This window comes from Panthera leo, chromosome F3, assembly GCF_018350215.1.
Source record: "Panthera leo isolate Ple1 chromosome F3, P.leo_Ple1_pat1.1, whole genome shotgun sequence".
Lineage (NCBI taxonomy): Eukaryota > Metazoa > Chordata > Mammalia > Carnivora > Felidae > Panthera > Panthera leo.
In genome coordinates, this window is record NC_056696.1 from 29,338,222 (window position 1) to 29,365,060 (window position 26,839).

The following is a 26,839-nucleotide window of genomic DNA, read 5'->3' on the forward strand; positions in this document are numbered from 1 at the left end:
ATTTAAGAAAAAAAATTTTTTAGTTTATTTTTTTGAGAAAGAGAGAGAGAGAGAGAGAGAGGGAATCCCAAACTAGCTCTACACCATCAGTGCAGAGCCTGATGTGGGCCTTGAACCCACAAACAGTAAGATCATGACCCAAGCTTAAATCAAGAGTTGACACGTAACTGACTGAGCCACCCAGGCACCCCAGAGATGCATTTTAAAGAATCTTGTAAAATCGGGTGTTTCTTTCCCCCTCAAATTCACGTTTCATCCCCCTTTCCCTATGTTCATTTTTTAAAAGAGTATATTTATTGTAAATAGTAAATAAAAGTATGCCCTTCTACTATTTCTATAAACCTTTACTCCTATTTCCTATGGAAAAAAAAAAACAAAACACAAATTGCCGCCAAAAAAAAAAAGCACTAAATTAAACGATTTTCTGTATGAGATCATCAATACTCAACAGTTTTTGACCAACATTTCAAATGGTTCAAACCTAACGCGTTTGAGACCTTCCTGAAACCTAATCAGTGGCCACTGATGGAAAAAATAAGTTTCTGTCCTGTACTTGAAGGTTACCAATGAGAATTTGAAAATACATTCAAGAGTTTTTGTAGTTTATAGTTGTCACATTATAGACAATTGTACTCTTCATAGTTTTCATAGTCTCAAGGTTAGTTTATAAACATTTATAAACATCTATACCTATGTCATAGATAATAAGAATACTTTTTTTTAAAGTTTATTTTGAGACAGAGACAGAGAGAGAGAGAGAGAGAGAGAGAGAGAGAGGCCGAGGAGGGGCAGAGAGAGGAGAGAGAGAATCCCAAGCAGGCTCTGAGCTGTCAGCACAGAGCTCAATGCGGGGCACAAACTCATGAACTGCTAGATCATGACCTGAGCTGAAATCAAGAGTCAAGACACTCAATCCACTGAGCCACCCAGGCATCCCATAATAAGAATACTCTTAAACTAAATGTGCTGTCCTAATCCCACAATGGTGACAATGGCGACTGTGACAACTAATGATAATGTTGACATTTACCAGGGTGCTAGGTGTCACGCACAACTCTGAGCACTTTATATCTGCAAGTACCGCTATCAAATGTCACTTTGCAATAAAATAGAGAAATGTATACAAAAGTATGTTTATCTAAAATATTAGAAATATAAACATTTCTGTCTAAATTATGAAAACCAGTATTTCTAAAACCAGCAGCCAAAACGTGCTTTCAAAGAAAACTATTCTGGCCTTCTGAACTCAACTTCCGACTTCTCTAGCACCTGTTTTTCAAAAGCAACTGCCTATCTTTCATTCATTTATTCATTTGACAAATATTTGAGGGCCTACCACTGCCAGGTGCATGGGGCACAGTGATAAGATCGACAAGGTCCCTGTTCTCATGGAGGTTGGTACAGCAGACAACAAACAAGAAAACAAAAAACTCAGTGAAATAGAAACGACTTATCATTCTAACATGCAACTTCTAGGTATGGATAGGAAACAAAATCATAAAAAGATTTCTGTGCACCTAAGTTCTCTTCACAGGAAGACAAATCAGAGTCATTGCAAAATGTTTGAACTTTCAAAAATATGTTTGAGAGGTAGGTAGGATTAAGATTATTGCAGTTATGTTAGGAAAAAAAAATTCCTCGGTGTCAAGATATTTATTAATTACAAAGGGGAAAACAGTAACTTCCCAGTTACTATTCTGGGTTCCCAGAAACCCAGACAACACCTTAGCCAGGTAATCAGAGTAAAAGTCATGTTAAATCATGTTACCCTGATAGTATACGCTGAAACAGACACATCATCACTTCTGTGGTATTCTCACCCAAAATTCATAACCTCAATCGGACCCAGTGGTTCTCAATCCAGGATGATTTTGTCCTCCCAAAAGACATTTAGCAATGCCTAACGACATTTCTGATTGTCAAAACTTGCAGATGGGATAGGTGCTACCGGAATCTAGTAGGTAGAGGCCAGGGATGCTATTAAGGACACTACAGTGCCCAGGACAGCCTTCCACATCTAGTCCAAAAGAACCATCTAGCCCAAAATATGAACCATGCCACTGCTGAAAACCCTGATCTAATCAGTGAGAAGAACAACAGAGAGACCCAAATTGAGGACTATTCTACAAAAGAGCTGACGAGTTAACCTGTCAACAGTTGCAAGGACACAAAAGGCAAGAAACTGTCACAGCTTAGAAAGAGACTCAGACAACATCAACTAAATGTAATGTGGGATCCTGGATCAGATCCTGGAACGGAGAAAGGACATTACTGGAAAAACTAGTGAAATGCTAATAAGGCCTATAGTTTAGTTAATAGCACTGAACCAATGTTGATTTCTGGTTCAGTCATTATGCTTTGGTTATATTGGATGTTAACTACTGTTTCTGTAAACCTAAAGTTATTTCAAGAGCACCTGGTGGCTTAGTCAGTTGAGCTCTTGATCTTGGCTCAGGTCACGATCTCATGGTTCCTGGGACTGAGCCCCATGTAGGCTCTGCGCTGACAGTGTGGAGCCTGCTTGGGATTCTTGGTTTCCCTCTCTCTCTGCCCCTCCCCCGCGGGCACACTGTCTCGGGCTCTCTCTCTCAAAAATACATAAATAAACTTAAAAAAAAAAGTTATTTCAAATAAAAAAAACATTTTAAAAAAAATTTCTGGGTGTGTATTAGCAGAATCAACAATGGGACAATCTACTAAAGTCCATTTTGCTTCCAGTCTGTATTACTCCTTGCTATTTTGACCAAATTCCACTATTAAAACAAAAAGGTATCATTTATAAGCTAGCATTTAGGTCCCACTAGATTTATTTTGACTGATGTCTCAAGTTGTTTGAGGATTTCTTTTTAATGGTAAAGAAGTCAAAAGCACCATTTTTTACTGCTTAAATATGGCACTGAAACTGGCAAATCGGTTATGTAACGCTTCAGATGGAAGATGGGGATCTCAGGAGGAAGCTCTTCTTGAGTTTGCTCCCTTCCCTCTCCAGCCTAGATTCCGTGGCACAGGATTTTAACCACTCTCTTCGCAGCAGCCTCAATTATCCATTGTCTCCTATCCCATGACCCTGGCTGAAAACAACCCTAAGTCAAACGTCCCATTCGCATTCTTAGCATTTACATCGCAGATGCTGACGGGGAAATAAAAAGTGTACAACTCTATAGATGGGCCCCACTGTCAACTCCTAGACTCCAATCTCAGCTAGACCCTGAGTGTTCCCAGGTCCTTCTAAAACCCCCTACTTCTCTCTCTTATTCTCGCAACAGCTTTTCTACTCAGAGGAAACAGAAGCCATCAGTATTAGCCATGCTTTCACTCCCCTCCGCCTTTTCAGTACTCACTGTCGAGAGATTTGGCGTTATTTATTACACCACCCAGTAACAAACACAGTGTCTTGCACATGAGACAGCTTAATAAACATATCCTGAACAAAGAAATGAATAAGCAAAAAGCCATTTAACGAATTTATATAGTACTAAGCCATGTGACGATAGGAAGTACAGAAGAATTACTTTTCCTCAAATCATTGTTTATTCCACTGGGGGAAAAAACTGCAATTCATAATTATATCATTAAAGGAAAAGATAAAAATGCATCTGACGAACACATATAAATGACATCCATAAAAACACCATTCAAAAAAATTACCTTTTCAGTTCCTGTTCCAGTTTTTCTATTTGTTTTTTGCTGGAGTTCAGTTGTCCTTCTTGGAAATTCACTTGTGACTCCTTGACTTGAAGTTCATGAGAAATTTTCTGCTTGGTCTTCTCCAGATTCTCACATACTTCCATCAAGCTCTGGTTCTCCCTTTTTAGGTTTGCACCCTCAGTTTTTTCATGCTCAACCTAATGGAGATTGTGCAGAAAGAAACGGGTCTCTTACTTTGTGATTCTACCAAGCATTATTTGTAAATCTGAGCTCAACACTGACAACTAATGTTTCTCAGATGTGGTTGCTACAATGCACATGTCAGTGCTTCACGAAGAACACAGAAATTTTAAATGACCCCACTTGGTAGCCTATAGACATTAAAGTTCTACAAAGTCATGGATTACATTATCTTTGGTCAGGGCTACACACGTACCTTTCCTAGAAAGGGAGGCTTTAATGTCCTTTCAAGATAACAAAATCAAAAATAAACCCTATAAACCTCCCTTAGCAATTCATTTCAAAGTCTGGCTGCTAAACTCACTTATTGTAAAAATTCTCCCACTAGTGAAGACGTTTTAGAAGCAGTGACTATACCACTACCTTGTTGGCTCATGCAGAGGTAAGGAAGAAGCACTGTTTAAATTTTCATTTTCTATTTTGTTTTAAGTTTATTTATTTATTTTGAGAGAAAGAGAGCACGAGGGAAGGGCAGAGAGAGAGAGAGAGAGAAAATCCCAAGCAGGCTCCGAGCTCCTACGTGGGGCTCAATCCCATGAACCATGAGATCACAACCTGAGCGGAAATGCTTAACCGACTGAGCCACCCAGGCACCTCTAAGTTTTCATTTTCTAGCCCAGAAGAGAAGAGGACTGGGAATACCAAGTGAAAAGCCCACTATCAGAAAGTGATATCCATTTGGACTGCAAAGGGCTCTAATACTAGCCCCTAAATTCGGAGCTGGAGAATTCTGGCCATGTGGGTACAGAGTACAAAAGTAATTTCCAATGTGTGGTCCCAAACGGAGTTAAAATGGAACTCAGCAGCTCTGAATCTTAGCAGGTAAGCAGAAATGAGGACAGAGGATGAAGAAAATGAGGCAATTAAAATACAAATGACTGAAAAAAGGAGAGGGGCGGAATACAACCTGAAGACAGCATGATCTTTTTTCTCGAAATTTCAGACCAAGCTCAAATAAGTGACAAGGTTTAAATACCAGCGTTTCACTGATACCTTCTGTTTCTGCTTCTGCAGCGCAGCCTCCAGAGTCTCAAGCTGAAACTGCCGTTGCTGCCTTTCCTTCTTCAATTTGTCCAGCTGTCCTTCCAGCTCTTGAATTTTCTGGAGCGCTCTTGTAGGCAGGCCCTCTTTCCATTCTTCCAAAGCCCAGCTCATTTTGCTCTCCTTTCTTTACTATTCACGCATTTATAAGTAAACTGAAAAGAGTAAGCAGACTGTTGGGCTTAATACAGTAAAAGGAAACTTACAAGTCTCAGAGACTAGGGAGTCTCTAAGGAGTTTCAAAACTTCGCATTTCAAAAGATAAGGAAGTATAACATCTATCTTCTCCATCCCCTGAAAGGTGACCACCAATAACTCTGATGGTGAAGTACAGAAGATGCTTGTTCGGTTTCCCTGGCTTTGTTTTTCCTATTTCTCAAATTTCATTTCTGACCTACCTTCTTTCTGCCACTCCATTTGTTTTTATTACACAAAACATGAGTATTTTGCTATGAGGTCTCAGGTGAAATAGATCCTATAAACAAATAAAACTCATGATAAGTTATTTTGCAAATGCTCTTCTTTCCCTCTTCACATCATTGCCACTTATACTTTGTCCCTCTTCCTCTGGGAAGCCTTCCCTGGGGAAATACATAACCTGGTCATATCTCCTGGTCATAGTCTCTCATGACACAGCTACCCTGTCTCTCCTTCCAAGCAGTTATGTGTTGAGCTAATGCATGAATGAACAAAGAGCGAGTGTAGTATTAGTGCTAGAGTCATTGCACAATGCAGTAAAGACATGCTCCAGAGAGACCTTGATGAGGAAACCAGTATATAGACTCAGTGATTCAAATCCCAGCCCAGCTGTGTGTGACCTTGGGCATGTTATTTAACTGCTCTGTGCCTTGGTTTCTTCATCGGTAAAATATGGATAATAATGGTGGTGACTTCCCAAAGGCTTACAACAGTACTATATTTCCTGATGAGTGTTCTACACCTGTTAGCTATTATATTTATTGTCAAAAACACTTCATTTGTATATTTCAGCCTGTGGTACCAAGAGAGAAGTGGCCTACCTCCTTCTCGGCCACATCTTAGGATATTTAAATCATCTGGAAGAAAAGTATGGTAATTGTTCTTTATTCGTTTGCCTCTAGAACTTAAATGAAAGAAAAGCATTCATTTTCCAGTTATTTGGGCAACAAGGGGAGAATCTCTTTTACTAAATGAAATCCACAAACATTGTAGTGTCTTGCTTCAATTGACTTCACCCATGAAACTTTTTATCAGAACAACTAATAAACAGTTGGTAAAAGAACTAGGAATGATTTAAAAAAAAAGACATTCAAAAAAATTAAAAACCAGAAGCAAAGTTCTTGGAAAGCTGTGCTTTCTCCGCCAGCTTTTTTTTTTTTTTCTTTTTGCAGATCTCAATTCTTTGAACGCAGCATCTTAAACTCCACTCCTATTTGCCCAAAAACTGCTGAAAGAAATCTCATGCCTCTCCACCAACAAAGGACAATTTACACTGCCACAATAGGCTTCTCCTTCAGTTCAATCTAGCTTGCTCATTCAGGGATGGGAGTACAATACCCAGAGGCACACAATGATATCTGTCCTAAACAGTTATGCTAGCCACTGAACTCATTACATCAGATGCCATCACCAAAAAAATATTAAAAGGAGCAATTTAGAAAGATGACAGAGATGAGGAAAATAAACAGAAGGAAAACTGGCAAGTTGAATGCTTTTGCATTTCCAAATCTAAGATACTGCTATAAAGAAGTGGTTAAAACAATCATCAGACCCAAGCTACTTTTGATTACAGCATACTTTGACAGATGAGGGCATCAATCACCAACAATCATTACCCAAGCACTGGGCAAATGACAAAAAATTGTAAATCTCCAGATTAAGATGTAAGAAGCAACAGGTGTAAAGGAGGGTGGGTAGTTGAAGAAAAGCCCTAGATGTCAAGGTTCCTGTAAGGAGGATTTTGCAGAAAATGCTCTATCTTAAATATGTGGAAGGCACTCTTTATGCCCGAATCAAAACACGCACTGTAGGCCCATTTTCACGCTTTCCCTTTATCAGAATCTCCCAACTCCAACAAGAAAGCGGAGTCCCCGCCTACAGAGCAACGGCTAGGCCTAAGAGTTAAAACTCAGCCTGGTCCTCTAGACCAGGCTCAAGGATAGGACTCAGGTCGTTTATTTCTGGGTCCTCATAACATAACAGAGCCAGGCACCCAAGCGTGCCCAAATAAAAGTGGAAGGCAGGAGAAATGCTCTCGCAAGAGGCAGCAGGCACACCAACCCACCGGGCAAATGAAAACCCAAGAAGCCACTGGCTGGGGACGTAGACGGCTGGGAGGAAAATACCTGCTGGTCCCCAATTCATTTACCTTATAATTCATTTATCACGAGGAAACCGATCCCCCAGAGTGCGAGCTCGTGAGCGAGCTGGGTCTGCGGACAGTGGTGCGAGCACAGCTTTCCCAGGAGCAGAGCGGCCCTAAAAACCTCACCCCGGCCAGGCTGATCCTCCGGTCCCGTCAGGTGGGAGGGGGTGGACCGCTACATCCCCTGGGCCACGGAGCGCGGATGCCTGTGGGATCGCGGGTCCTCGGACAGAAAGTCAGCCGCTCCCCCAGGCCTGCAGCCGAAGCCACGACCCACGCAGGACACTCACCTTGCTGGCGGGGAGAGAAAGACGATCCGTGGGAGAGTCGGGTTCCGGCGCAGCCTCCGCGGGTTTCAGCCCAGGTTCCAATTCAAACTGCCCGCGGTCGCCACCCGTTTTCGATTCGCCCCCTTCCGGGACCGACGGAACTTACTTCCACGCCTATTGGTTCCCGTAAGTAGCTACAAACCAATCGGCTTCCGCGCACTCGGACGGTCGCTCTGATTGGTTCTTTCGGACGGATTTAAAAATCAAGCCCTCACCACCCAACCTGCCAGCACCAGAGTTACAGTGTTTTTTTGTTGTTGTGGGGAGGCGGAGCCCACGTGCTCTTGCAGAGTCTGAAGGCCTTTTGGAACCGCTATTTCCGCAGGAGAGTAGGAACCGGCCCGGCTGATTAGGAGGGTGTGGTCTATCACCTACAGCCGGCGGAATTGTGCGGGCTGGCGAACATTCTTAATGCTGCGCACTAGGTATCTACTTATTTTTAAATATGTAATTTAGGACATAGATATGAGGTACTATGCTTGCCATGCATTCTTCGTCCAGTGTCATTCTTAACAATTCTTTGAGGAAAGTGTTTCCATTTTATTTAAAAGGTAATTGAGGCACATAGAAGCTCCCTAATTTGGAATTGAATCTAGAGTATACAGGATGTCACTCTTAACTGCTGTTGTCCCGTTGATCGTATTCTAAAGAGGTGATTCTGAACGCTTATTAGCTGGATTCAGGGGAGGACATTGCAGCCAGAAGAATCTCCAAAAGTAGATGTTATCTCTCCTTTATATGAAGCCCACTAGTTTTGTGTATGTTTGTGTACTTGTTTTATTTCCCTAGTCAACAAAAAATAAGATTCTGAAGACAGGAGCAAAAGAATGAATTGTTAAATTAATGTATCTCTGATGCTGTTGCCCTCCTCGATACATTACAAACTTTCTGTAACCCTCTCTCTACCTTTCATTAGATGGTTACTGCATTTTAGATGGCCCTTTACCTTTTCTGCTCATCTTTCAGTACCCAATTCAAATGCCACTTCCTTCATAAAAACTCCCTATTTTCACCCAGCTCTTAGAAATAACTATTTCCATGGGCCCTTGGGTGGCCCAGTTGGTTAAGCATCCCACTCTTGATTTCAGCTCAAATCATGATCTCATGGTTTTTGAATTCCAGTCTCATGTGGGGCAGTGCAGAGCCTGCTTGGAATTTTCTCTGTCCCTTTTTCTCTGCCTCTGCCCCACTCGAATTCTCTCTCTAGCGCTCTCTCGCTTTCTCAAAAATAAACCAACATTTAAAAAAATAATGATTTTCTATGTCTTTCTTAGAAATTGGTGTATACATTATATTCATGTCTGTCTCCCCTATCAGTCTCGAAAATTCCTGTGGAGTAAAATCTGTTTTAATTCATTTTTGTATCTCTTAACTTCCCAGTAACTTTGCACATAAAAATTAAGACCATTTTGGGATGTAAAACCACCATCTGGACAAAGACCTTGTTCTCCACTATCCTTGAATCCCCCCACAAAGGGAGGGAGCCGGTAGGTGAGGAGAACTTTTACTAGACACTGCCATGATCAGTCTAGCATCTGGTTGTTCTGGGATTTGAACCCAATTCTGATTCCAGCACCAATCACAATTCCATTGCTTCCCTGGGTAATTATTCAACTATTAGCTACCTAAGGAACCAGAAAGACATGTAATAGAGGATTTTCAAGGATGACATTTACTATTTATTTATTCATTACTTGGTAGATAACTATTGGGTGGTCACTGTATAGCCAAACCTTGTACTACATTCATCTATAATAATCAGTAAAGAGATACATTGACTTCTTGAACAGAGGAACCATGTGATGGAGACTATTCTGTGATTTCAATTATGGTTTCCTTCCCCTGCTATTTTTCCCCATTTTTTAAGGGGGTGAATCCCATCCAACCAAACGTAGATGTCTTATGAGAGTTATTTTCAACTCCCTCACTTTTCTTTTTTTTCTATTTAATTTTATTTTTTATTTTTAAAAATTTACATCACAATTAGTTAGCATATAGTGCAACAACGATTTCAGGAGTAGATTCCTTAGTGCCCCTTACCCATTTAGCCCATCCCCCCTCCCACAATGCCTCCAGTTACCCTCAGTTTGTTCTCCATATTTATGAGTCTCTTCTGTTTTGTCCCCCTCCCTGTTTTTATATTATTTTTGTTTCCCTTCCCTTATGTTCATCTGTTTTGTCTCTTAAAGTCCTCATATGAGTGAAGTCATATAATTTTTGTCTTTCTCTGACTGACTAATTTCACTTAGCATAATGCACCCCCATGTTTATAGCAGCACTATCAACAATAGCCAAAGTATGGAAAGAGCCCAAATGTCCACTGATGGATAAATGGATAAAGAAAATGTACACACACACACACACACACACACACACACACACACACACTCTGGAGTATTACTTGGCAATCAAAAAGAATGAAATCTTGCCATTTGCAACTATGTGGATGGATCTGGAGGGTATTATGCTAAGTGAAATTAGTCCCTCACTTCTCTTTTTAAAGCTGCTCCCTCACTGAGCCAGTCTTCTCTCTGGACTAATTTATTCGTCCACCATCTCTACTTTCTGCCAATCAATCAGTGCTCTTGAGTCTATCTTTTCCTCTCCAGCTTAGATTGCAGGGTCCATCACTTAAACTACTCCTTTTACTAGTATCCACTCTCTTACCCCTTGTTCTCTTTGTCTCCCCAAACTTATATGCATGCACCTGTCCAGACCCTTCCTAAGAGTCCTATTGCTACACAATGGGGCTGGAGAAAAATCCTAGGATTGTGCAGATAGGAACCACTTTAAATGTATGACCTCTAACCGGGACAACCCTTTGTCCCAAGTCCAGAATTTCTCTAATCTCCTCCAACTACCATCTCCACTCTGGCTCTCAGAAGATGACCTTATCTCCCAGTTCACAGAAAATGAAAGACGTCTGACAGGAACACCTTCAACTGCCTGTCACTGACATCTACAACCTTGACCAAATCAACAACCATTTTTCTCTCCGTTTTTCCTGCTACAACCACAGGAAGCATATTTCTGACTCAAAGGCTGAATGACCACTCTGTGTTTGGAGCCCCTTGCATTTCAGAAACTTGACTCTCAATAATGCCCTTGTAAACTGGAATCATCCACTGCTCCTACTTTCCTGAATCTTCCTCATAGCACTTAACACTGCTCAAATATTTCCCTTTAATAAATACTTTCTCAAGCTACATTCCCTCCAGCAAGCATCACATCTCTCTCATAACATTCCATTTCCTTTTCAGGTTCGATTAAATAAGTTGTCATCCTCCTTTTAATCAATTATTCCCCACCCCTCAAAAAAAAAAAAAAAAAACAACAACAACAACCATAAAAGTTCTTTCCCTAAATAAAAGCTCTCTGAATGCTGAAGACAATATAACCTGTTATTTTAAGCAGCAATTTGTTTTTTATTATTTCATAATGATGTTTCAGCTCTAGGGAGACTTAAGACATTTTAGTTTTACAGGTATGTATCTGATCTTGAGATTGCCTCCCTCACTACAATATAAGTTCTATGAGGCAGGAACGATATCGGTGGTGATGCTGGTGCTGGTGGTTGTTATTTTGGTTTGGTTTGGTTGTTATTTTTTATTTTTGAGAGAGAGAGAGAGAGAGAGAGAGAGCGAGCGAGCAGGGATGGGGCAGAGAGAGAGGGAGAAAGAGAATCTTCCACAGGCTCCACACTGGGTGGAGCCTCAATCTCACAACCTCAAGATCATGACCTGAGCCAAAATCAAGAGTTGGACGCTTAACCAACTGAGTCACACAGGCGCCCCTATTCTTTCACCTTCTTATTTGCGACAATTCTGTGTCTACATGCTTTAGATGCTTCTCTTGGAGGCAGCACATGATTTTATTTTGTTTTTATCTGTTTTGAAAATCTATATCTTATATTCAAATTTTTATTGCGATGTAGTTCACATAAAATACACTCATTTTAGGTGTGTCGTGCAACGGATTTTGAAGAATACATGCACCTTTGTAAGCAACATCAAAATCAACATTTAAATAATCCTTCACACCAGAAGGTTTCCTTGTGCCCCTTTCCAGGTATCTACCCCCCAAAAGTCCAAGATACACTCCAACCACTGATCTGTTTTCCATCACTATACATTAAATTTGTGGGGTTTTTTTAGAGCTTCATATAACTGGAATTACATTATGTAATTCCATTACTCTTTTGTGTCTGGCTTTTTTGGCTCAGCATAATATTTTTGAGACTCCTCCTCATTTATTTTTTTGAACTTCTTAATAATATTTCCTTGCATGGATATGCAATCAGGTTATCCTATTGATTGACATTTGTGTTGTTCCCTATTTGGAATTATGAATAAAGCTTCTATATTTTTGCATACGAGCTTTGTGAATGAATGTGGGTTTTCATTTCTCTTGTAAAATACATGTGAGTGAAATTACTGCATCAAATAGTAAGTGAATGCTTAACTTTTTAAGAAATGCCCAAAATCTTTCCCAAAGTGCTTGTATGTTTTACAGTGTATGAGGGTTCGATCTGATGCACATCCTCACCAGTACCTGGTACTGGTAGTCATTAATTTATGCCATTCTGCTCAGTGTGTATGTTAGCTCACAGTGGATTTAATTTGCATTTCTCTGATGACTAATATGTTGACCATCTTTTGATGTACCTATTAGCTAGCTGTATGTCTTCTTTTGTGAAGTATCTCTTAAAATATTTTGCCTATATTTTTATTGAGTTGCTGGTCTTCTCCCTATGATGTATCATATATTCTGAACACAAAGCCTTTGTCAGATACACGGTTTGCAAACATTTGCTCCAAATGTGTTTGATGTCTTTCAAAAAGCAGAAATTTGATTTTGATAGAGTCAATTCAATCTTCTCTTTCATGGGTCATGATTTTTTGAGTTGGATCTGAGAAATTTACACATATCTCAAGTTTTCAAAGACTGTCCTGTATTTTCTTCTGGAAATTTTATAATTTGAGTTTTTACATGTAAGTCTCTGATCCATTTTGAGTTTTGTTTTTTGTATGGCATGATATAAAGGTCAAAGTTTACATTTTTCCATATAGTGATCCAGTTGTTCTAATACCATATCCTTTTTCTATTATTACCTTAGTGCATTTATTGAAAATTAAATGAACACACAAACAGGGACATTATTTCTGCCTCCTTATACTGTTCTACTGACCTGTATTGTCTATCTTTACAACTGTATCATACTGTTTTGATTACTGTAGATTTATAATTAAGTCGTTAAATTAAGTACTATAAGCTCTCTAACTATGATCTTTTTAAATTGTTTTAGGACCTTTTTAAATTGTCTAGGACCTTTATTTTCCATAAACATTTTAGAATAAGAATCCTAACTTTTCCAAAAGCCTCCTGGAATTTTGATTGGGATTGCACTGAATCTGTAGATCAATTTGAAGGATCTAAGAATATTGTATCTTCTGGTTCATTAACACGGTATATGTCTTCAATTATTTCGGTCTTCTAAATAATACTTCTCTTAGCAGTGTTTTATAATTTTCAGGGTACATACATATATTGTTATATTCATCCACAAGTATTTCCTTTTCTGCATGCTATTGTAAGCAGACTTTAAAAATTTTTAGTTTCTCGTATTTTGTTGCTTGTATAAAGAAATCAATTTGTTTTTGTAAAATGACTTTGTATCTTGCAAACTTGCTAACCTGTCTTATATTAATCAGCTAGGACACAAACATTCAGTCCATAACAGGGCCCAACCTGATGACCTCATTTTAACTCTGTAAAGACCCTGTATCCAAGTAAAGTCACATTCTGATGTACTAGGAATTAGGATTTCAACATGTAAATTGGGGGGGCGGGGTGCAATTCAACTCATAACATCTCTTAATAGTTCTAGTAGCTGTTTTGTAGATTACTATATTCTACAGGTTATCTGCACCTCAACATGGTTTTACTTCCTTGTTTCCAATCTATATGTTTTCTATTTATTTTTCTTCCCTTCCTTATTTCATTGGTTAGGACCTCAAGTATAATGTTGAATAGTATAATGAGAGGGGACATCTTTTTTGTCTTTCTGATCTTAGGGAAAAACATTCAGTCTTTCATCATGAAGTATGATGATAGCTATAAATTTTTATAGATGCCCTTTATCAGCTTAAGGAAGTTTCTTTCTGCTTCAGTTTGTTGACCATTTTTATCATGGTGTTAGGTTATTAGATTTTATCAAACTCTTTTGCTGAACTTATTGAGAAGATCACATGGTAGTTCTCCTTTATTCGGGTATCATGGGGATTGCACTGCTTGATCTTCAACTGTTAACAACCTTGAATTACTGTTATGTATGCCGCTTGGTGTGGTATATTATCCTTTTTTTATATGTTGATGAATTCGACTTGCTAATATTTCTTGAAGATTTCTGCAACTATGTATAGGAGAGATATTGGGTCATAGTTTTCCATCTTGTTGTATCATTAAGTATGGTTAAAACTGGCCTCATAAAATTAGTTGAGAAGCATTTCATCCTTATGTCTTTCAGGAAGAGTTTACATAGAACTGGTATCATTTATTCTTTAATGCTTAGGCCTGGAGTTTTCTCTATGCAGGTTTTTTATTAGGAATTAAAATTTTTAATTGAGAAGAGGTCATTAAAGTGGTCTATTTTTACTTTATTCAGTTTCAGTAGTTTGTGTCTTTCAAGGAATGTTTCTACTTCATCTGCGTTGCCAAAATTATTGGAACAGTTTTTCAGAATCTTCTATTACTATCCTTTTAGTGGCCTTATCAGATGAATTATCTTTTCCCTTTCATTTCTTTTTTTTTTAATGTTTATTTATTTTGAAAGAGAGACAGAGCATGAGTGGGGGAGGAGCAGAGAGAGAGGGAGACACAGAATCTGAAGCAGGCTCCAGGCTCTGAGCCTTCAGCACAGAGCCCGACACGGGGCTCGAACCCATGAACCATGAGATCATGACCCGAGCCGAAGTCAGATGCTTAGCGGACTGAGCCACCCAGGCACTCCTCCCTTTCATTTCTGATGCTAATAATGTGTGTTCTTTCCTCCACCCTGTCTCTCATCAATCCAGCTTGAATTTTATTAACATTATTGATCTTTTCAAAGAACAAGCTTTTGATTTTATTGATTTTTTTCTCTAATATTTTTCCATTTTCAATTTCATTGATTTCTACTCTTATCTTTATACTTAGTTTAAGTTTAATTTTTTTATTAGCTCCTTAAAGTGGAAGTTTAGATAACTGATTTTAGATCTTTATTCTATTGCTAACATAAGCGTTTCAAGTTTATATTAACTTTACCTGGTGACAGCAATTTTATTTGTTGACTTTTCATTTTCATTCAGCTCAAGTATTTTTTTTTAACCTTTATTTATTTTTGAGAGACAGAGAGACACAGAGCATGAGCGAGGGAAGGGCACAGAAAGAAAGGGAGACACAGGATCTGAAGCAGGCTCCAGGCTCTAAGCTGTCAGCACAGAACCCAACGTGGGGCTCGAACTCATGAACCATGAGATCATGCATGACCTGAGCCGAAGTCGGATGGTTAATCAACTGAGCCACCCAGGTGCCCCTAGAAACATACTGTTTATTAAATATTTGCAGATTTTCTAGATATCTTTCCAGCATAGATACAGAAACAACCAGCTTCTGGGTGGCAAGTCAGTTTTGCACTAGATCTCCCCCACTTCCACTCTGCAGGAATCAATACCTACTCCAGAGGTGGGTTTATCTTTTCTTTTTACAGAGCCTCTACCAGCCATGGAATCTTACATAAAATTGCCTTCAACCAGGGGACCTACTGAGAAATGTGTATGTGACCATAGGATTGCTCGTACTACCATATCCTGCCTATTTCCTGGAAGTAGCTGGTCTGCTACTGTTATGGGTTGAATAGTGCCCCCATAATTTCACATGTGAAAGTCCTAATCCCTAGCACCTCAACATGTGACCTCGATTGAAAAGAGGGTTATTTCAGATGTAATCAGTTAACATGAGGTTGTTAGGGTGAGTCCTAATCCACTAGGACAATGTCCTTATAAACAGGAGATATTTGGACACAGATACAGAGACATGGGGAGAATGCCAAGAAAAGGATGGAGTTGCTACAAGCCGAGGGACACCAAGGAGTGCTGGCCAACTACTGGAACCCAGGAGAAGGGCATAGAGCAGATTCTCCCTCACAGCCCTCAGAAGGAACCACTCATGCCAACACTGTCATCTCAGATTCTAGCTCCAGAGCTGCGAGACAATAAATGTCTATTGTTTGAAGCCACTTGGTTTTTGGTACTATGAAACTAATCGAGATACCACATTGGAGTGGCCTATTAAGGTGCTAGTTTAGGCATAGCATCCTGTAGAGTTAGGGGAACATCCTCCATAATGCACTATCTGTATTGAGCCGATAAAGCAAGTTGTGTCTTCAACAGCTAGAATACCCAGGTCCAGATTCCAAGGAAAGGAACACAAATTAGCCCTTCTCACTATCATTCCCAATAACCCATGTGTGCCTCCCCTTCTACTTTGGGCTCTACTGGGTAAAGTGGGAAGTGGGGTTCACTACTCCTGTGACACAAAAGGGTCCCACAAACCCTGAAGCTACAACTGATCTTTGTTTTGTTTGTTTGTTTGGTTGGTTGGTTGGCTGGTTGGTTTTTGTTTTTGTTTATGTTATTAAGACAATTGGACCAGCAGGCAAAGAAAGGACTTATAATACTGGTGAGGTTAATCAACCCACATTACCATGAGAAACTAGGCTTGCTGTTACAAAAAAGGGGAAGGAAGAATATGTCTGAAACTCAGGGGAATCACTGGGAATACTCCTATGTGTCTTTATGTCTGGTAATAAGAGCGAACAAGTAATTGCAGCCACCACAGTCCAAGGAGGGCAAGGCAACCCAAGGCCTGACCACTCTGAGAGGAAGTTCTGGAATCCCCCCACCAGGCAAATAAATTAGATCAGCTGATGCTGGCCTAGGATGGAGAAACCTAGAATGGATGGTAGAGCAGAAAGTTGATGAATATCAGTCGTGGCCTTGGGACCAGCTATAATAGCAGGAACCACCATAGCCTGATCCACAAATTTTTCTGTACAAAGTCTTTAGAGATTGTGGCCAGCGCTTTGAAGATACAATGACAGAATTAACTTAATTTGGGGACAAGCGGGTCTGAGCAGGATAAGGTGTGGTCATAGAAAGTATTTCTGGGATATCCCCTTGGCCCACCTGTGATTTTAGCCACCACTCTAGTAGATGTTTCTGTGTGGGCTCAGACTCTTTCCACCACAAGTGCAAGCCATGGGTTACTCCACTTCTCTGATCCAGGGATTTCTCTGGAGCTAAGGGAGCCGGCTAAACTACCACACAAGCACAGCCTAGAAATATAGGGATAAGTATAGTTTCCAGGGACAATCGTAATGAATGTGGTCAGGAGCCAGAGAATACATGGCTCAACATTCCACCTTTCACATGTGCAATTCTGAGAGATCACAGAAGAATCAAGCCCTTGGCACCTGCTGACGTTATTGGGAAATAACACCCTTCCCCTGACTCTTCCTCTTTCCATGTCTCACTCTCCCTGTCCCCCCACTTTGATTCCTGGAATTATCACCTCCCAAAACTACTTCCGTCTGAGTCTTTATCTGAGGAAAACCCAAAGTAAGTGGAAGGGGTCATATACATATGATTATTTTTGACAAATGAAAAATCCATCTTGGTTTCTCAGATGTTTCAAAAGCCTCTGTAAAGTAGATGGAATGTCAGCTACCTCATCTGTGAAATTAAAAGTGTAATCGTAATAGATTTGCCTGGTTCTGATTAGACCACGCATTTCTGGTAGATAAAGGTCATGCTTTCATGCTTGTTTTGTGCATATCTAGACTTCTTCTGACTACAGAACCATGAATTTAACACATTCTTTGGGACAAGAATTAATTTTCAAACTTAGTATTAGGGGATTTTTGATCCCTCTAGGAAAGAAAGGCTTGAGGATAATATTACACATTCGACATATTAGTATGATTTTAAAAGTTGATTACAAAAGATAAATATTCAAAATCTTGCTATATTTTAAATACATTGATTACAAACCATAGGGACACTATTCAGTGATCTGAACTGAATTAAAGCACAGGAAACCAAATCCTAAACTTTCAAAAAGCATTTTCTGTTTCCACCACTAGGTGATTCCCTATACCTTAGAAAATCTTTAAAAATAACTACTGTCCCATAGATCCTGACTCTACATTTGCTTTTCTATCTCCCTCAGTCCATTCCCTCGATCTATCTAATGTTCTTGTTTACTCCCTTTTTAAGCTAACATTTGCTTCTTTAAAGTAGAGGAAAATAACTGAAAAATAATGGCCCATACTTATTAATAAAATAATATAGAATACACGTACATGATAAGAAATTCCAAACATTCAAAATAGATGTGAAAGATGAATTTAAGAAACTGGAATGAAGATTGGACATCCACTAGACTAAAATCCTCATTTTGTAGCTGAAGACAGTGAGATCAAGATAGTTCTAAAAATTCATAGAAGTTACTGGCAAAAAAAGTACGCAAATACAGAAAATCGTCTAAACAAATATAACCTCATCATGCTGGAATCAATTCCCTTATAGAAATTAGAAACACATTCTCAGGACTCTTGCAATAGAAATTATAATGAATGAAATGAAATAATTTACAGATTTAAAATTTTTCAGTAGTATTTCATTTTTTAAAAATGCTTACCTGGTACCTATTTCTTCCAAACTATTAAAATTCACGTTCACTGGGGTACCTGGGTGGCTCAGTTGGTTAAGCGTCTGACTTTGGCTCAGGTCATGATCTCCTGGTTTGTGGGTTCAAGCCCCACGTCAGGCTCTGTACTGACAGCTCAGAGCCCGGAGCTGCTTCAGATTCTGTGTCTCCTTCTCTGTTGGCCCCTCCCCCACTCCCACTTTGTCTCTCTCTCTTTCAAAAATAAGTAAACATAAAAAAAAATCAATGTTCAGTATATTTTTAATTCTTTGGTTGGAAACCTGATCCTCAAAAGAAAGAATGTGTCTGTTATCACAGGTCCAAGTTGCAAAAAAAAAAGAAAAAAAAAAGATACAGCCAAAAATAAATCTCACAGCTTACAAGTTTGCCAAAGGAGATGACAGTATTTATCATCATGTGACTGAATTTAAGTTCAATTTGTCTCTAGCTCACTTTCAATAACAGTTTTGATCCAGGTGTTAGGTAAACCATGGAGTAAAGTGCGTGATACTCCTGATCTCTGTAAACAGCAGGTTTGACACCTTGAAATAAGAGGTGGAGGAATTTTCCAAACCAGGAATAAATCTTTAGTGTCCCTAAGAATATCATGGAAAGACTTTCAAAAATGCAAATGTTGAGGCTATATCTAGTTCTGATTTCATAGGTTGAAGAGGGAGTACAGAAAGTCATTTTATGAAGCACTCCTGTGGTCAATAGACAAAGTGAATACACTTCCTGGCCTCTCCCTGATTTAACATGTGTCCCAGAGTTGTTGTTATGGTTGTTGCTTTTAACAAGATATTATTATTTCTTGTGGTATTAGAATAAGCCAGGACGGGTTTGGTAGATCACTTTGTACTTCCATATTCTACCATGGTCTTCTCTAGTAGTGTGTGAGGTACATGGGCAATAAACAGGGTTCAACAGGTAACAAGAGGTTAAATCTGAACTATCAATGATAACGCCTCTCACTTTTTTGAAAACTTTCTTGACACAGTTAACCGACTCCACCCCTTTATCAGGATGCTGGCTGATAAAGAGTGGTTGCATCCAGGTGGCATTGGACAATTTCTGGTCCTGGGATTGGGAGAAGTGTTTGTTGCTGCTGCCCCTGGTGGCCATCTGGTGTATGAATCAGTCGTGCCTTGGTCCCTGGTGGTGCCTGGGAGATGATGAAGTCGTTAGGCCAGTGGGTGGGATCACTGTGAAATGTGAGAAATGAGAAATTTGGTGAATGTGAAATGTATGTGGGAAGTGGGGGTTCAGCATGCCTGCCAAAGCACTTATACAAGTGGTATGAACAATCCTGCTAAAATGGTTTTGCCATTTACTAGACAATGGAAATCTACAAGTATTTATTTACTTTTATTTACTTTATTGTTTGGTAATGCTTTTTAAAGATTTTGCAATGAACCCTCTCAGCAGCCATGAACTCAAGAAACAAAACAAACGTGGGCTTAGCGAAAAAATTAAGTACAGAATTTTCATTTCTCAGTGACGTTGATGACGAATATATAATGTACCTAAAATGTTTACCAGTTTACTATCCACCAGGAGACCTGTAGTAAGAAAAACTGGAAAAAATAAAGATGCTGTAGAGGCTCCAGGATTTACTTCAAACCTTAGACATTATTTTAAGATTTTCTTGGACCTGTATGAAATAGGAAGCAACAACTGTTGATGTCTTTAGTTTCATTAATGGAAGAATTTAGCTGTGGACAGCTAAATGACCCCTTTTTTTATGTTTCAACAGATGCTTCAAATTACAAATTGATCAATTTCAGTAAGTGTTCAATTTTTTTCATGAAATTCATGGAATGAAAGTGAAAAAGTTCATCTGGCCATATTGTAAATACTACTGCGAATTCAATTAAAAAGTTGAACTTTGAAGATAAAATTATTTGTTTTGTGAGGACCATATGAATACAAATTCTGCATACATTCTATCTTTTGTCAATAAATTTCTTGCTAAATAAGATGTTTATGGAGCAGAAATGTTCCATGAAGCATTGAGAGAATGGTAGTTATTAAAAACAAAATTTGGAAACAACGAGATGTTGAACTTTATCCTATAAAAGCAAGGAAAGAATTGAATAAATTAAACAATGAGGGCTTAATCAATTTATAAAATTTAATTTTGAAATTCTACAACTGCACCTTGGAATATACAAACTTGTGGAATAATTTTTTAGTGGAGCTCCTTGATTTATTTCGTAAATGTATATTCTGTCCTAGAATGGCATGGAATCCTAAAAGCTAACAATTTTGAAGCATCCACATTATACAAAATATTTTTAAGTATAAATAGAGACAACTTATGACAAGTTTTGCCTGACAAAAGTATTTGTTAAAGAAATCTACTCTGAAAAGAAGCAAACAGAAATCATGTGTGAAAATACATTGACTGAAATACTTACACATTTCAAAATAAAAAGGATAGAATTGAGAATTTCCTCTACTTAGGAGAATTTATTCTGAGCTTACTATGAGCCTTGCCACCTGAAGAGTAATTTTTCAGTTGAAAACACTGTGGACTACAGAGAGGAATCAACTGATAGGGAGTGTGACAAATTTATTTTAAAAATACATATATAGTAAGACCACAGTGAAAAAATACATTCTTCAGAAATATCTCAATAACAGATTATAATCAAATGATAAAGCAAGAAAATGGATAAAGTATATGAATATATACCAACAACAATTATTCCACTTAGACTATTTTTAATATTCAGATAATCAACATAAATGTTTCAAACTTTTTTATTTTAATATACGTGAATATATAGGTTTTTAAGAAACAATTCTTTTTTTGAAAATGGGTTTTACTAAAACTGTTTTATAGATCCAACAACATAAAAAAACCAATTTGTTGATAAATAGATTTTTTTAAGTTTATTTATTTTGAGAGAGCAAGAGAGCAAGAGCAGGGGAGAGGCAGAGAGAGAGGGAGAGAGAGAGTCCCAAGCAGGGAACTCGGGTGTGGGGTTCGAACTCACGAACTGTGAGATCATGACCCGAGCCAAAATCAAGAGTCGAATGCTTAACCGACCTAGCCACCCAGGCGCCACAGTAAATAAATATGCTAAAAGTTATACTTTTTAAATCATTTTAGTCCCCCTTTTATTCTCAAAAATATCTTAATTTGGCAGCTAAATTGTATAGTCACTCTATTTGAAGTCCATATTGGAGAAATAGTTACATCATTTGTGCCCTAAATTGGTGAGAATAGTTCTGGAGTATTTTTAAATGGATTTGGATGGAGGCTCTTTCGTTTTTATTTTAAGGTATAGGACATTGAAAAAAAATAACTGAGAATATAACATTTTAAAACTGTCTTACTTGACTCTCAGCAAAATATTACCCTACATACATATGAAGGTTGCGTAAGTTCAGCTTGCTGAATTTCAAGGAAGCAGTTAGGAGGACCAATGTGACCAAATGCCCTGGAGGAAGGGGTCGCAGAGACATGGGACTTTCAGTGCTAACACGTGACAGTCTCCGACAAGCCTACCTTGTGGGGGGAGGGAGGGGTCTCCCTACAACTATTACATGAATTCGGCTCCTAGTGTATTTAGATGGGGCCTGGTTGACATGGAGAGAAGGGACATCATAAATACTGAGCCTCTGAGCCATGGTTTCAGAAAAGGTACGCTGTACCTCTGTATATCACAGAATAAATAGCCAGCAACTTCCGTGGCCCCCTTATATTCCAGTCCTCCCTTCTCCAACCAGAAAAACCCTAGACAAATATCTTATGATGATTCCCTTCCTTTCACTTTCTCCCCAGGGGAGCCCTGACTTCTCCACACTGCTAACCCTTCCTAATTCCTAACTGTCTCCTCACCTCACAACCCTAAAACCACTACTGTTTTGGAGAGTTAATGCAATATTTGAACAGCATCTGAGGCCTGCTGGACTTTACCAGAATCCAGTTCCCTAGGTATCCACCAAAGAAGCTGAGTCTTGAACCCTTACTGCCCACTTCATTGCCAGGTGCATAGTAAATTTTCAATAAATAATAATATGTAGAATTTGTGAATGAGAGATCCGAGGGCCCCTATTCGAATAGTGCAAATTTATCAAACTGTACCCTCCCAGCTACCTGGTGAAAGAAAGACATCAGGAGAGGAGGGGAGAGAATAACCACTTTGTTTTTCCTCATCTAAAAGCTTACTGGAAGAGGCAGAGAGCAAATGAGCCACAAATAAATTGAGTAAAACTGTTCCTGTCTCCTTTGCCTCCTGGAAGTCGGAGGAGTAGCCACTGAGGGAACCTAACTTTTCCCTCTTGGCTAGTATCAGCTAGTCAGATACTTGAGAGAGAAAGCATATCTAAAATTACTCACATTGGGTCTCCTGGGTGGCTTAGTCGGTTAAGTGTCCTACTCTTGGTTTCACCTCAGGTCATGATCTCACAATTCGTGGGTTCAAGCCCTGCATAGGGCTCCGTGCCAACAACAAGGAGACTGCCTGGGACTCTCTCTTACTCCCTCTCTCTCCGCGCCTCCCCAACTCACTCTCTCAAAAATACATAAGCTTAATTTTTTTTAATGTTTATTTTTGAGAGAGAGAGAGAGAGAGAGAAAGAGAGAGAGCTTGAGTAGAGAAGGGGCAGAGAGAGAGGGAGACATAAAATCCAAAGCAGGCTCCAGGCTGTGAGCTGTCAGCACAGAGCCCGATGATGTGGGGCTCGAACTCAAGAACCACAAGATCATGAGCTGGGCTGAAGTTGGACACTTAACCAACTGAGCCACCCAGGCGCCCCTAAATAAACTTTAAAAAACATTAAAATTACCCTTATATTTTCCCTTCCAGGAGAATTCACTTCTGAGGTCTTCGAACCAGAAAACAAGAACACTTGACTGTTTAAAAAAACACAGGTAACCAGCACTTTTCAGGTTTGCATGGGGCTCTTTGATTCCCAGGAGGAAAGGTATTATTTCATGCAGAAGTCGAATTTGATAGACTACACATTCCGGGCGTATAAAGGTGATCTGCTGACCGCAGCAACTAAGGGGTGTGTTCCTCGTCCTCTAGGTGCCTGTGCCATGTGATAACCAGGAGATACAGCCCAGGGCGGGGGAGTACGTGTCCAACCAAAGCAGCCTCCTACCCGGCACCACCACTACTGGCCGAGAGGCACTGGGCAAACTAGTCTCTTCACCCATATCCACCTACTAGGGTGGTTACGAGAACGAAGTGAGATCATCCGTGTAAAGCTCTCAGCGACATGCCATGCGGTATTCAAAGGACGGCTGCTTCCCGTTCTGCCTTGGTTGTCACCTAATCATCTGCGATTTCTACCGGAACAATGAAGGTGATGTTTCCACCTCAAAGTAAGCTTATAAGGTATTTGAATCGGAGGGTTACCTGCGGTATGGCTCTTAAGCCAGGAAATACACATTAAAATTAAGTCAGAGGCTTTTATCCCCAAGCCCACAGGAGTGAAAACATTAAAAAACCCAGGACACCAAAATTCTTTGGTTGAATTTAACAGACACTGTATGCTTGTGGACGGCCACGCCAGATCAGGGCTCATTACTTCCCTTGGCCAGAAGTGTAGGTGTCAGGGAAGGTCGCACAGCAGAAGATGCATTTGATGGGAATCTTGAGGACTAGGAACACCCAAGGTGGTCTTCCTACTGAGACCAGCTAATCTTAAGAATTGCTTTAATAGGCTTCTCAGTTGCTAATGATCACACAGTCCTAATCAGCGGTCAAGGAACACTTATTTAATCAACCCAAAGTCCCCGGGCAGCGTGCTCTAACAAGAAAGGTGAATTGCCTGTGTCGTTACCACTAAGTGGCATTCCTTTAACAAAACTGGCAGGCCTTCACTTTCCCAGTGTTCCCCTTGGTGCAAGAAACTGGGTGCTGGCTTAATAACCTTCGGCCATAAAGTACTGTAACATGTTAGCTCATGCTGGATGGCAACAGGTTTGTTTTTCATGATTATGTAATCTACATTCCTTTTCCAAGAAAGGATTTGGAAATGAGCTATTAAATTGGATTGCCAGCAAGCATACAGTCTAAATGCACATACATGTTAAACATGGCAAACTCAGATCCTTCTCAAACTGCCCCCTCACCCCATCCAAATCTGTGAACTATAAATCAAGGGTGACCCATGAGAAAGTTTGTCCAATAGCTAGCTGAGGTTTCCAAAAAGCATTAAAATGCCTACTAAGGATTTTTAGGGAGGGTATTTGATCTGCTCAGTCTTAAATAGAAACCTAATCATGCAGGCAATCTGGGTACTTGGTACACAAGTACCCATATTAAATTTTCCTTAAAGACTAATGTGGTGATGAAATATCGTGTAAAGAGTGCATACTAGAGTAGGTTCAAAGACTTTAGGTGCTAGGTGGGTATTTATTGGCTAGAATGTTATTTAGAAGAGCATTCACAGTGTTCTTAACTTCCAGGACAAAGCTTAAAACCACAGCAAGTAACTGCTTGGGGTTTTGCATTCCACAGTCTTGGACTCACAGCAAGCTTCCTGTTCCCTCTTGGCTGGCAGACCTGAAGGGCAGACGATGAATGGTTTGATTCTTATAGTTAGAGAATCTGCTCTGGCTTTCAGCCCTTAAGATTCTGAGTGCCAGACCAGGTGCTATTATTTTTTTTAAGCTCCTCCTAGAGATTTGGATTTCACTTGAAGATAATAGCCAGAAAACAGACTGAGCTAGGCATCTGGGCAAAGACCATATCCAATAAAGATCCAGACATCCGTGTATATCCCAAAAAGGAGTATTTTGGAATAACCAAGAACCAAACTTGCAAACTATATGCATTCCCTGGGATCTTCTTGGTAGGTTTCAAGAATTAAGAGGAAAAAAAGAGGAAGGAGAAGGAGAAGGAGGAGAACAATACAAGATTCCTAGGCCAACATTTTTTTTTTCCTGAAGGAAATGGCCAATTTTTATTTCAAGTGGTATGGTAATTGTGTGCTTTCTTACACAACTTGTATATACAGCTGTATGTTTATGATGAGCTGAAAGTCAAATGCTAAGATTTCCTCTACTGCCTTCACCATTTAAAAGGTGAAGGGCACCAGGTCAGAACCTACTGAAACTGAATGAGGGGAGTAAGTTGTAACTCTGGAAATGTGTGTGTGTGTGTGTGTGTGTGTGTGTGTGTGTGTGTAATTACATAATTCATCTATAGAGGTGACAGATAGAAAACTCTAGATCTTGTCCTTGTATGGAGTAGTTATGAATCTGCTTTGAATTTCAAGTGGAAAACAAATTAAGAGAATACTAGAATACTAGTTATTCAAATAGCATGCCCAAATTAATTGCTTACGGAAAACAGTTAACCTTTTCTTCTCTGCCCCATTATTCCAGCAATTTTAAAGGTCTCATGGCCAAAAGACAGGATCTTGAAGGAGTGGGATTGGAGGAGGAGGTTGAATTTTAACTAGGCTGAATTGGGGACTAATTTCCTTGGCAGTTCAGAAGCTCTTAATGGAGGCTTTCTGCCAGACAGAACCAGCACAGGCCACTACTCAGTCACACCGAGACTGTCCCTGACCCTTCTTCCTCAAAGAAGAGGCTTACATCCTTCTCCTGTGAGACAGCCCTTCCCTTAGGCAGACGACCTTCCTCAGCGCCCACCCCTCTCCCCACCACCACCATCGCTGTGCTCATTCTGACCATTGTGCCCTGTCAGATTCTGACTGGAATTCTCTCTCCTCACTTCTCTTTAATCCAGACTTTACCTACTTGCAGGCCCACTCCAGGTCCTGAAAAAAGACCAAAACAAAGGACCTCAAACCAATGAGATTCCCTTTCTTGTAAGCCATCATCAAGTGGCTGCAGTTTTCACTATTTCTGGTAGGATCTTTGAGCTAGCTGGTCAACCAGAGACAAAAACCCTTCTCTTTTCTTCCCTAGCTATACTCTTTCTTTTCCTTTAAAAAAGAATTAACTTTATGATCTCTCTGCCTGGTGCATCATTGTTTACTATACCCATGGAGATAGAACATAATTGAATTTTCACTGCTATGGCATGTGGGCATTATGTTATTTCACCTTCTCAATCCACTGCACATCAAGCCCATATCTGGTTTTTGCAGAAGTTCTCTGACATTAGAACTTCAAAGCAGTCTTGAAGAATGAAAGCTATTTCTACAACAAGGGCAGGAGAAACTGAGGAAGAAAATAGTACATAGAGGGTGTATTATGTTACTTACACTCTGGGGACCACAGGCAGAGAAGTGACATGGAGAAGCTTTTTAGAAATATGGTCCAAAGACACTAGGGAAAACCCTTTCTCTATTGACAAAAATGTCTTCAAGGCTTTTGACAACAAATGAAAAGTAAAAATGTTGTTCTACTTAGGCCTCATTAAGTTTTTTAAGTCTCGCTTTAAAATAATAGAGGTAGATACAGGGAATAGAGCTCCCATGAAAGAGAAGTAATTCTTTCTCATGAGTCTAGACTTCTCTACCTAGGGAAGCCTAAAGGAAATTGAGTGCGGTCAACCAG

The 26,839-nt window shown here is 39.6% G+C and overlaps 1 protein-coding gene and 1 long non-coding RNA gene across 13 annotated transcripts in view; one reads left to right on the forward strand and one right to left on the reverse strand.

Moving 5' to 3' along the window:
• Positions 1-7,632, reverse strand: part of CENPF (centromere protein F) — a 98,032-nt gene extending 90,400 nt beyond the window's left edge. For 7 of the 8 annotated variants that reach the window (XR_006198817.1, XR_006198818.1, XR_006198819.1 and 4 more), the window contains exons 1-3: positions 7,564-7,632; positions 4,882-5,084; positions 3,649-3,845 (exon numbers count right to left, since the gene is read on the reverse strand). Coding sequence is in view for 5 of the 8 variants with exons in the window: in XM_042925175.1 (XP_042781109.1) it covers positions 3,649-3,845; positions 4,882-5,043 (359 nt within the window). In the remaining 3 variants the exon portion in view is untranslated. Of the gene's footprint in view, positions 1-3,648; positions 3,846-4,881; positions 5,085-7,276; positions 7,294-7,563 lie in introns of those variants that run through there. The other variant, XM_042925174.1, reaches the window with a different exon arrangement.
• Positions 7,633-7,838: 206 nt separating this feature from the next.
• The window catches only part of LOC122212079, a 34,890-nt gene continuing 15,889 nt past the window's right edge, over positions 7,839-26,839 (forward strand). For 3 of the 5 annotated variants that reach the window (XR_006198973.1, XR_006198972.1, XR_006198970.1), the window contains exons 1-3: positions 7,839-8,027; positions 23,166-23,230; positions 23,388-23,686. This is a non-coding gene — a long non-coding RNA (uncharacterized LOC122212079). Of the gene's footprint in view, positions 8,028-23,165; positions 23,231-23,387; positions 23,700-26,839 lie in introns of all 5 variants that reach the window. The other 2 variants (XR_006198971.1, XR_006198974.1) reach the window with 2 other exon arrangements.